Source organism: Salminus brasiliensis, chromosome 1 (assembly GCF_030463535.1).
Source record: "Salminus brasiliensis chromosome 1, fSalBra1.hap2, whole genome shotgun sequence".
Lineage (NCBI taxonomy): Eukaryota > Metazoa > Chordata > Actinopteri > Characiformes > Bryconidae > Salminus > Salminus brasiliensis.
The window spans coordinates 2,523,507-2,535,099 of NC_132878.1; the positions used below are offsets into that span (position 1 = coordinate 2,523,507).

At 42.8% G+C, this 11,593-nt stretch overlaps 1 protein-coding gene and 1 pseudogene across 1 annotated transcript; one reads left to right on the forward strand and one right to left on the reverse strand.

The window, feature by feature from the left end:
* Window positions 1-1,860: 1,860 nt before the first annotated feature.
* On the reverse strand, window positions 1,861-9,606 carry LOC140568100 (tripartite motif-containing protein 16-like). Its single transcript, XM_072692435.1, has 5 exons — window positions 8,951-9,606; window positions 6,986-7,081; window positions 5,862-6,095; window positions 4,174-4,483; window positions 1,861-3,088 (listed from the first exon to the last, which is right to left on the reverse strand). The coding sequence occupies exons 1-5, from the start codon at window positions 9,527-9,529 to the stop codon at window positions 2,526-2,528; spliced, it is 1,782 nt and encodes a 593-aa protein (XP_072548536.1). The 5' UTR covers window positions 9,530-9,606; the 3' UTR covers window positions 1,861-2,525.
* LOC140538255 (5S ribosomal RNA) lies at window positions 4,740-4,848 on the forward strand (annotated as a pseudogene).
* Window positions 9,607-11,593: the final 1,987 nt, after the last annotated feature.

An 11,593-nucleotide genomic window follows, 5' to 3' on the forward strand; every position in this document is an offset into this window, starting at 1 on the left:
GTGCGGCCACCAAGGAAAACGCTATGTCTGACACAAAACCAACAGTTCTCCTCACCCCAAAAACACCATCCCCACAGTGAAACATGGTGGTGGCAGATCTCGTTCAGCAGGGACTGGGATGGTGGGTCCGAGTTGAGGGGAAGATGGATGGTGCTAAACACAGGGATATTCTTGAGCAAAGCCTGTTTTGGTCCGTCAGTGATTCGAGACTGGGACATAGGTTCACCTTCCAACTGGACACTGACCCAAAGCATACTGCTAATGCATCACTCGTGTGGTTTAAGGGCAAACAAGTAAGTGTATTAAGACCTAATCCAACTGAGAATCTGTGGTCAGATTTGAAGATTGCTGTCCACCAGCGGAAACCATCATGACCTGAAGGAACTGGAGCAGTTTTGCCAAGATGTGGAAACCTCATAGAGACTTAACCAAAGTGACTTTCAGCTAGGGGTGCAAGCTTTCAGAAAATAAGGTACGCCCACCATGGCCTCTCTGAGCCATGACCACCAAGGGCCCGACTACTAACATTTTAGCTTTCTCCTAACTAATGTATGCATTTATTACTAACTTTTTATTATTAACTATTATTCCATTGGTATGATTTGTTTTTTAAATGTTCATATATAATAATTATATTGGTTAATACTTCTGAATATTAAATAAATGATCGTTCATTCGACTTTAAAAACTCAACATCCTAAACAATCAGTCAAACCACAACAGTCTACTAAAAAAAGCTTTGCCTATTTTGCCTTGTAATCATCTCCACTGATGCTGTCCAGCCAAGGATGTGCCTCTTCCCCTCACGTCTGTACTGGACATTTATGGAAATAAGGAACATAATTGGTTTAATACGGGACGCAACTTTTCAGTGCCAAAGAAGAGACGAATCTGTATTTTACAGGACGGGTGGCAACCCTACTTGCAGCTGTAAATGCTGCAAAGGTGGCTCTACAAAGTACTGACTTTAGGGGGTGAATAGTTATGCACATTGATGGTTTCTGTTATTTTGTTCTATCTGTTGTTTGCTTCACAAAAAAAATAAAAATGTTCAAAGTTGTCGGCAAATGAAATAATGCAAAACCCAATACGATAAAGGTCCGGGCCTTTATCGACCACCCAAACGGCGCATAGCTGCATCTGTCCTACAGTGGCAGCAGCCAGCAGCAGGAGCTGATTACCCTAGTATCAGTGAGCCAACTATGAAAATAAATTAATATAAAACTCACTCTTACCTGTGTAAGACCATTTTGTGTTATAAAAATATATATTTTTATCATGATATCTTGGTGCTCTTGGGGGCCCCCTGGTGGCTTTGGGGCCCAAAGCGGCCACGTAATGGGACCGGCTCTGTCTCATGATATTTTGCAGACCTGGTAACAGAAATAATACAGCCATCAGTATTGGCCATGAGCCCCTGCCTCTTCTTCCCTCCTCTTCTCCTCATATGATGAGAATATTAACGAGGAGGTTTAGCTGACTATTGATTAAAAACCATGTGGTGTAATGCTAGCAATATGTGCAAGAGTATAATTCACCTGGATCAGCAAGATCTAATACAGTGCAATCCCTGCTAAGGAACCCAGGAACGTATGTGAATAAACTTGGTGGGCTTCTGAAGAACTGTAAATGCAGGATTAATGAAGATTAGACATGAGGTATAATCTGATATCCACCTCCTCAGGTAAAGCAGAAGGGAGAAGGGAGGAAAATGAGGGGAAGGGACGTGCCAACTTGAACTGCTCAGCACCAATACAGGCTTTATTACAGAGAAGAAGTTTGTGTAATCATAACGTTTGAACATAGATTTGACCTTTGTTACACTTCCACACTCATGAAGGAACAAAACTTCAGACAGGCTTAAACGGAACATATTATTTTATTGAAATGATTGACAAATATTAAAGTGATTAGTGATACAAGCAGCATAAACAATCAATAGTCAGACCCTTCTCCAAACACTCGCTGAATACGGCCCGGCCTAAAACTGCTGGAGTGAAACTGGCTCTGCAGTCAGACCCTTCTCCTTAATGGTGTACTGTGGATGCTCCCAGCTGGATTCGAACCAAGATGGCGTAGATCAGACGAAGGACTAGGACTAGGACTAGTACGACCACAACAACAACAACAAAAATAAAATGCATTGCAGACTGTCTTCAGTACACATTTTATGTGGCTAGCTAATTAGCAAATGATAAAATAGTGCATAGAAAAGTGTGAAATTCGCTTGAGGCAGATGTAAAAGTTGGTTTATGGATAAAGAAGAAATGGATCCTTAAACGACTAAAGTGATCGTGGCTTAACTGTCAGAGATCCACCCTTCCATCCATCCTGCTCTACCAGAGATAACAGTGGTTTACATTTACAGCTGATGATATATAGAGCTGCTTACTGTCTTAGTGTTTTGCGTCTGTATCCACTCTGATGTTCAGTGTTGTGAAATAACAATCATTTGATTTATAACTACAATAATACCTTTCCTTAAAACTTAAGCTAATCATTCATCCATAAACGACCTAAACAATTTAATTCAATTGGAAATTTCTAAACTGCTTCTCTCTTAATTTTTCTTTGATGTCACACAGTTTAACTGATGATCTAACATCAACCCAGAGCCCGGCGTGGAGGGGCTGAGTGAAGGTGGTCTGGACTGTGTGTATGAGGGTCATTGTGTGTGAGATGTTGTAGAAGGACAGAGTTCCTGCGCTGTGGTCCACATACACTCCTATTCTGGAGGATAATGAGGTTGGGAGTTTAGTGCCAATGTTTTTGTGCCGAAGTGAAGAAGGTGAAGAACACCGCAGACTCCAGGACTGATCGTTGCGTCCAAATAAACACTCATACCCGCCTTTCCTGCTGATCCCTTTATATGAGACTGATATGGACACACACGGCCCACTCCATTCAACCTCCCAGTAAGCTCGTCCACACACACTCTCCTTACTCAACACCTGAGGGCTGGAGTCAAATCTCTCGGGGTGTTCAGAATACTGAAAGCCTAATCCTCTAAACCTCACCTCTCTGTTACTCTCAGACAGACTGAGGTAATCATTCACTGTGTTGGGATCCAGAGTTAGCCGCCAGAAATCTAAAAAAAAAGGTGAAAAAAAGATTTTTACTTTGGGTATTTTAATACAGTTGTCCAAAATGTCCAAAAGAATCCAAACAGCCTTGCTAATCAGTGCATTACTACGTTAAGTTGCTACCTACTGCTGGTCGAGGTGGTCAGCTGAGGTGGTCATGCCCAGCTTGTATAATATCTAACTGAGATAGAACGGGATGCTCTGGAGCAGCGCAGCCATGAGCAATTGACCCCTAAGGGGTTTAAAGCCAATCAGCATTGGAGTAATGATGGGTAGTTTATGTTCAAAACTGCCTCAGTCTGGTTCTGGCCCGGGTCTAGGTCCAATCGGGCCTAGAATTAGGGGTTTTGTAGCGAAGTCCTTCACAATGTTGCTGCTTAAATTTGGATTCAGAGGACACATGCTGAGGGCAGCCATGGTTGGAGTGGCGCAGCAGATTCCTTGGTTCGATTCCCGGTCTGGGTGACTATGCTGCACTACATCAATAAGAGTCCTTGGGCAAGACTCCTAACACTATTTTAGCCCACCTCTGTAATACAAGTAACCTTGTAAGTCGCTCTGGATAAGAGTGTCAGCTAAATGCCATGAATGTAAATGTAACTGTCAGAAGTAGCTGAAAGATCTAGTCAGTGGTTGTGGATAGGAAGGGCTGAGGGTATGACTGAATGGGCAGGTGTAGCATGGTGGGCGAGGTAGGCTGTTTTTCTTTTACATAGGCTGAACATGCATTAACGGGGCTAGGTATGGCCTTAGTCACCAGGGAGGCCAGTGTGGTTCTACAGTTATAAAATGAGCTTGGAGAGGAATGGGTCTGGAACACCAGACCTCACTGTTGAGCCTTCTGGCCATGTCGTGGGCTTAATTCAGGCAAGGGAGGCGCCTACCTGATGATCCTGCTGTAGTACTTGTGAGTTAGTGAGTGAGTTAGAAGATGGGTGCAAGGGATGCAGCTAAGAAAGAGTTCAGAAAGACCACTGGAGGAGCAGGTGTCCGGATACTTTTAGACATGTACTTTACCATGTTTACAGACTTACTTTCATGTCTTCTGAAATGTACAGTGTGTGTGTAAGTATACATGATTTGTACTTACACTGCAGAAAATCACTTCTGGTTCTAGGCTCTGAGGCTGAAACCGTCTGAAGTACACCAGCGTGATTCAGACTCCAATCAGTAAAAAGGGTTGAGGTGTCGGCATCTGGGCGCTTCCTATCAGAGTGATGTGGCCGGGTGCTTCTCTTTTCCAGTGGAGGGATTTTGCTGAATTCTCTGATACAGAACTGCTCCAGTCGCTCTTTCAGATCAGAGAGAGATTTCCTCACTGCATCAAATGAGAGCTGTTGATGGACGGAGACGCTGGACGAGTCCTCGGGTTCGGAAGAGATGCAGAAAGTCTGGAAACTCTACAGAGAGAAACTACTTTAAGGTTCACCATTGCTGACCCAAGCGTTCACACCTGTTCTAAATGTCTGTCAGTGTGAATAGTTCAGTTAGTAGAAGATAAACGGATCTCCAGAACTGATGCAGTTAAAGATTAGTGCTTTATTATTATTATCATTGCAAAAAAAGGAAAAAAGAAAAGAAGCACTGTAACGTGTCACACAAGGTCAGACGAGTTGAAATGAATGAGAGGCTTTAATAAAAGGGTTGTATGGTCGTGCTTACAGCCATACTACCCTGAGCATGCCTGATCTCAGAAGCTAAGCAGTTTTGGGCCTGGTTGGTACTTGGATGGGAGACTGACTGGGAATACCAGGTGCTGTAAGCTTTTTCTTGAGAACTTCCCCACTGTGGGACTAATAAAGGATTATCTTATCTTATCTAATCTTATTTTATCATAATCTAAAAGCAATGTCAATAAACAGGCAATGATCAGTTCCGGAAGGCAACAGAAGGTTAAAAAAAGACAATGGGTATGAATCAAGGGAATCAGTCCAAAGGGCTAGGCAAAAGGCACGGTCGACAACCCAAATGAGTAAGGTCATACCCGGAATATATAAACAAGGAATAATGCTCAGTAAGTGCCCAAAAGGGGTACAATGCTTCGCAAGTGTCTACGTCGAAAGCCCCAGGCTTAAAGACTAAACTAATCAGAGGTACAACAGGTGGTACAGATTACTATTCAGGTGACTGAGAGTGTTAATGGCTGGTAGGAGACATATGATCACTCATAGTGTCTCCCAGAGGATTCTGGGAAATGGAGTCATGACAAGCACCAGGCAGAGGTTTGGGCAACTTGAGAGATTTGAGTTCTCAGATAACTTTTACCAGTTAGCTTGATAGAGCTATGGCTTGTTGACAGTTGGGAAAGACCAGGTGAAACTCCTCAAACCTGGTCCCAACAATAAGCAGCCATGGGCTTCTCTAAGCAGCTGCCGAGCTCTCTGAACATTAGCAGAACTGATGCTCCACAGAGCAGGAGGAGAGTGTTAGCCATCTTCTTACAGTTAGCCAGAAACATTGGAGAACAAGGTCTGGAGGACCAAGAAAGCTTTCAGAGAGAACTGCAGGTAAGATTGCTACTAAGGACAGACCATGCTGAGTGCCTGAAGTCTCCCTTTGGATTTTTGTTATTTTGAAACTCCAAAAGATAAAAAAATGCTTAGAATATTAACTTTATGCCTGGAAATCAGATCATCTAATACTCACTTAGTCGTTTAGACCTAAACTCACTGTAGATGTCAGATTTCAGAAATTAGTGTTGTCTTGAACTTTGGGAAGAAGAACTGTAGAGGAACTTTCTGAGGAACGAGTCAGTCTGCAGATCAGTGACCCAGTTACCTGGAGGAAGGAGATGTGGTCTTCAGTTTGGGAAAGCTGGTTCAGCTCAGCGTTCTTCCTCTTCAGATCAGAAATCTGCTGCTCCAGTTTCTCCAGGAGCTCTTCAGCTTCCCTCAGCTCAGTCTTCTCCTGAGCTCTGATCAGCTTGGTCACCTCAGAGCGCTTTTTCTCGATGGAGTGGATCAGCTCAGTGAAGATCCTCTCACTGTCCTCCACCGCCGCCTGAGCAGAGCACTGAGAACACAGAGACAGACAGGGTGAGGGGTTCTCAGTCCAGTTCTCTGGAACCTCAACCAGTTCACCTCATGCTCCATCCCAGCTCCCAGCTCCCAGTTCACTCATACCAGTTATACCATTTATCCTGGCCAATCCTAAAGTTCACACCTGTGCTTTAAAGCAAGTCTCATTAAAGCAAGACCACAAGTTGTGGACTGTGGGACAGGCTGCAGGTTAGAAAACAGAAAGGGGCGGAGTCGGGTCTAAGAAAGTATGACAAACATTAGTCAGAGCCTATTCTAAAACATTAGATTTAGCAGATTATTTGCATACAGATGTATAACTTATTCATGTCATGTTTTTTTCACTGGCGTCCTATGGTGGAGATTTAAAACCCTGACCCTGACCCACAAAGCCGATCCATTCCCGACGGCTATGGTCAAGACCTGATCCATACCAAGAGCTCATCCAGCTCTGCAAGCACAGCTTGGAGTTTGACCCACAGTTCTTCGAGATGTGTGGAAGACAAGCATATCTACTCGTCTTTCTCGTGGAGCCAAGGTGGTAGACCTTGCAGTAGGCTTGTGATTGTACTTTTTGTATTGAGTCTAAAAGCTTAGAGGTATATTTGGACTCATTCTTCATTGTAGAAAATGGGGGTATTTTCTGAGCGGACAGTGAAGCACTTTTGTACGTTGTTCTGAATAAGGGTGGCTGTTAAATGCCCTCATTGTAAATGTAATGGTAGTTCTAATCAGTCCTGTGAGTTTGAGACTTTTCAGACATAGACTGTCTGGCTCTACAATATCTGAGCACTTCTATGAACATTGCAGGACTAGGCTATAGACCAAAGTCCAAAGTAAACAAGACCAGACTCTGTGGTAAGCATTTCTCTGCTTGTTACTCACCTTAAGAGTGTTCACCTCCTTCTTCAGGTTCTGCAGCCTTTTCTCTTTCTCCTGGAGTCTCTGCTGAAGTTTCTTCTGTATCTCCTTCAGTTCATTCTGAGGAGAAACCATTCATACTGAAGTCTGAAGTTTCACTTTAGGATTACACTGTAAAAGATGGACATTGGCTGGCTTTATAACTAATGTTGAGTGGTGACTAATTTAGTTGCTGATTTCACAACTAAATCTAGGTAAGATAATACATATTTTTACAGTTATTTAAGTTCTTTTAGAGAGCCAATTGTATCCATATTAAAATAAGGCCCCACCCATCTTCTACATAGTGGACTATATTTTGCACCTTGATGTCTAGTTTTATTGATTTCTAATGGTTTCAGTGAAATAGGGTAAATACAATGAGTTTTACATCCCCATAAACACGATCATGTGAAAAAGTAAGGACACCCCATGAAAACCATGAAAAAACATGTTTAAACATCTGGACGTAAATATTGAGAGATGGAGGCAATCTTACTAAATTCACACACCTGAAGAAATGTCTTTAATCAGCATTGTGAATTCACACACACACACACACATTTATTACTCCTTCAGATGTGTAGAATCAGGTGCAGAGCATCAGCTGCAGATGATCAGAACATGGTTGGAGAGGATTCTTCTGGAGGAGTCTTAGTGTCTTATTTAAACCTCAGACGTTTAGTCTGGTCTGATCAAGATGGTTGAAGTGAGTGAGTGGTGAAGAAGATCACCATGGCCAGATCCAGAGAGCTTTCTGAGGCCTTCAGAAAGAAGGGTGGAGATGTTGTAGAGGAGTCTGCAGATGGAAGGAGGTTAAAAAGATCTCAGAACTGTTAGAAATCAGCCGCTGTTCCACCGTCCACTAAATCATCTACAAGAGGAACAGCTGACCAATGTGGTTTCGAGATCATAGTAGTACATAGTCAGATGATTATTATCTCTCACATATACCATATGTATTCCATTAGCTTCATTCTCTTAGTATATTATATTCAGACTAACATACTAATAGACTTAGCCACTTAATCATAACTTTCAGGTGGACTTATACTGCTCCGTGTGAAAGGGACTACAGATCAGTTCCTCCTCTTCGCTCAGAGTGGAACAAACAAGCTACTCCTCCGGTCCTGAGTGTAGGCCTTATCTGTTTCCCCTATGCTGGCCACAGTCAGTTATTGTCCAAGTGACCTCGAAGTTGCATACCAACTCGTTTGGAAATCTCCAGGTAAAGTAAAGGTGCACGTATTTGTCACTGTACTATGTACAGCAAAATGTGTCCTCTGCATTTAACCCATCTGTGGTAATGAACACACACACACAAATAAACTAGGGGCAGTGAGTACACACACACCCAGAGCAGTGGGCTGCCAACTCCAGCGCCTAGGGAGCAGAGAAGGGCCTTGCTCAAGGGCCCAACAGTGGCAGCTTGCCGAGCCCGGGAATCAAATCCACAACCTTGTTATCAATAGCCCGGCAGTCTAACCGCTGAGCCACCACTGCCCCTGTTGTGTGAGGGGCTTCTAAAAACTAGCAAGTTCAGCCCAAGAGCAGAACCAAAAGACGAGTAAAGAAGACTCCAACAGTCCTAAAATCTCATCACAGTGGCAGGGAGCTCGTGCCTTAGCTTTAGTCAAAGTACAGCATCAACCATCAGAAAGAGACTAAAGTTTTCCAGAGGACACCCAGACCAGAACCAGGACCAGGACTTCTGGAACAATGAGCTTTGCGTTTCTATTAATTCCATTTTATAAATGATGTGTAAAGACATTTCTTCAGTTGTGTGAGTTCAGTATAGATTTTAGAGTTAGATTACCTACATCTCTCAGTACTCTGATTACATGAAGATCAGATCTACAGATGTTTAAAAAGACAAAGGCTTTCATGGGGTGTCCTAACTTTTTCACATGGCCGTATCCCATGCATAATTAGCACAATCTGAGTTCTCACCTGTTTCTGGATTGTTTCTGCTACAGCTGCAACTGTATCATGACCTTTGTGTTCATGCATGGTACACAAATAGCAAATACAGCTGTGGTCGGTTCTGCAGTAGATCTCGATCGGTTTGTCGTGTTGAGAGCAGATCTTCTCCTGCAGCTGTTTGGACGCTTTGACCAGCTTGTGGTTTTTCAGTGCAGGAACCTCCTGGTGAGGCTTCAGATGAGCTTCACAAAAGGAGGCCAGACACGTCAGACAGGATTTCACAGCTCTGAGTTTTCTCCCAGTGCAGAAATCACACTCCACGTCTCCAGGTCCAGCAGGAGAAGCAGCCTGAAGTTCTATCTTCTTCAGTTTCTCCAACATTTCAGCTATAAAGTAGCTCCTGCGTAAAACAGGTCTCGGAGTGAAGGTCTCTCTGCACTGAGGGCAGCTGTAGACCCCACTCTGATCTTCCTGATCCCAGCAGCCTTTAATACAGTCCATACAGAAACTGTGTCCACAGGGAACGGTCACTGGATTCTTCAGCAGATCCAGACAGACTGGACAGCAGAACTGGTCCTGATCTACTGAGATACTGGCCTCTGCCATTGTCCTGTACTTACAGAGTGAAGAGAGAGAGAGAGAGAGAGAGAGAGAGAGAGAGAGAGAGAGAGAAAGAGACACTCTGAGTTTCGTTTTCTCTGAACTGAGAGACTTCCTGTTTCTGGGTTGGTTTAGAGGAAGGGAGGTGGAGGCTGAGAGAGCTATAGTGAGGGATAAGGAGGAGACAAAGGTCTTGCAGGACTGTAGAGCATTTCTGTGTAATAGAGCCATCTGAAAGTGAGTCAGAGCTGGAGTTCCACAGTGGAGGTTCTAGATAACCTCCTCCAGTCAGAGCTGGAGTTCTACAGTGGAGGTTCTAGATAACCTCCCCCAGTCAGAGCTGTGGTTCTACAGTGGAGGTGAAGGGAAGCAGACGTCTGAAGCTCTAATAAAAGCTCCTCACAGAAAGTTCTTCACCTAATGGTGATGAAGACGCTGCCTGATGCCTGAGACACGGTTCTACCAGAGTTCTGAGAAGAGCTCGGCTCTAAAATGCCATTTTTATTCATTCATGGTGGAGTTGATACATGTAATCAGAGACTAAAAACAGCAGCAGCAGCAGAGTCTTATAATCTACTGTTCAGATCCTCTCCTGTACTGAATACAGTGATTTATACTCTATAACATCTGCAGCTCTTCATCTAATTAACCCAGTCTAATTAAAGGTGCATGTATTTGTCACTGTACAGTGTACAGCGAAATGTGTCCTCCGCATTTAACCCATCTGGTAGTGAACACACACTCACACACACACACACGTGTTAGGGGCAGTGAGTACACACACACACCCAGAGTGGTGGGCAGCCAACTCCAGCGCCCGGGGAGCAGAGAGGGTAAAGGGCCTTGCTCAAGGGCCCAACAGTGGCAGCTTGCCGAGCCCGGGAATCGAACCCACAACCCTGTTATCGATATCCCGGCGCTCTAACCGCTGAGCCACCACTGCCCCAAAATATAATCACACTGTTAGTAACACTGCCCCAAAATATAATTACACTGTTAGTAATGAAACCTGCAGCTGATCAGTGTTTATTAAGCACTAACAGTCTCCTCCATATGATTAGAAGAGCATCATCATATTGCCCAGCCCTATTTGACACCATGTTATTTTGTTGTTTATTTATTTTTTCTGTTGCTTTTTAGTGCTGTATTTTACCAAAGTGCACTTCGGATGCTCTCATTTTGAGACTTTGGTCCATTTTGAGACTTTGGTCCATTTTGAGACTTTGGTCCATTTTGAGACTTTGGTCCATTTTGAGACTTTTATTTGCAGGAGTTGTAAATAAATCCCAGTATTTACGTGCGTGTCCCTTTAAGTCCGTCACGTGCGTGCTCGTTCCAGTGACTGAACTCCCTGGGTCTGATTGGCTGAGCTGTTCTCCACGTGATTACGTGCGCGCCCCGAAGCGTGTGTGTGTGTGTGTGTGTGTGTGTGTGTGTGTGTGTGTTTGCTGAACTGATTCTTTAGAACCGTCCGAATCAATGAATCAATGAACACTGTTAGCGATGCCCACAACACTCACACACAAAACAACGTACAGCAATTTAGTCTCAGATAAATGTGTACAATTATTTAAATATGCTAATCTTCTGATTAATAGGGCTCATAAACGTTGTACATTAAAAAATAGCATTTTAGATGTGTCAGGAAAAAATAAACAGAGAAAAATCAATATGCACAATTAATCAGATTTCAGGCATATAATAAAAAAATAGTATAAGAAGATAATTATGGTATATTATTTAACATTATTTAACATTTCTCTTTGCCAAATGAGGAATAATTTGTAAGTTGTCGTTATCCCTTTCAATCCAAGTATATTATATTTTATACATATTTGAGCTTTTGAGATTTACATTGTGTGAAAAAGAATTACTCAATAATATATAAATAATAACAATCATGTTAATTGTATTAAATAAACAACAACATACTACATAAACCTGAAAATAAAAAAGAATAAGAAAAAAATAAATAAAGTAAACTTACTTTATTAGTGGTAGTATTAAAGGTAGCCCAGAGTATTAGAGCTTAAACAATTATTTTCTATATGTTTTAATATTTAAAAATCC

Coding starts and splice junctions, on each gene's coding strand:
- LOC140568100 (XM_072692435.1), bottom strand. CDS start 9,529: ATGGCAGAGGCCAGTATCTCAGTAGATCAGGACCAGTTCTGCTGTCCA. Junction 4,484..5,861: donor ACCACATCTCCTTCCTCCAG/GTAACTGGGTCA, acceptor TTCTCTCTGTAG/AGTTTCCAGACTTTCTGCAT. Junction 3,089..4,173: donor CAGAAGTGATTTTCTGCAGT/GTAAGTACAAAT, acceptor CTTTTTTTTTAG/ATTTCTGGCGGCTAACTCTG.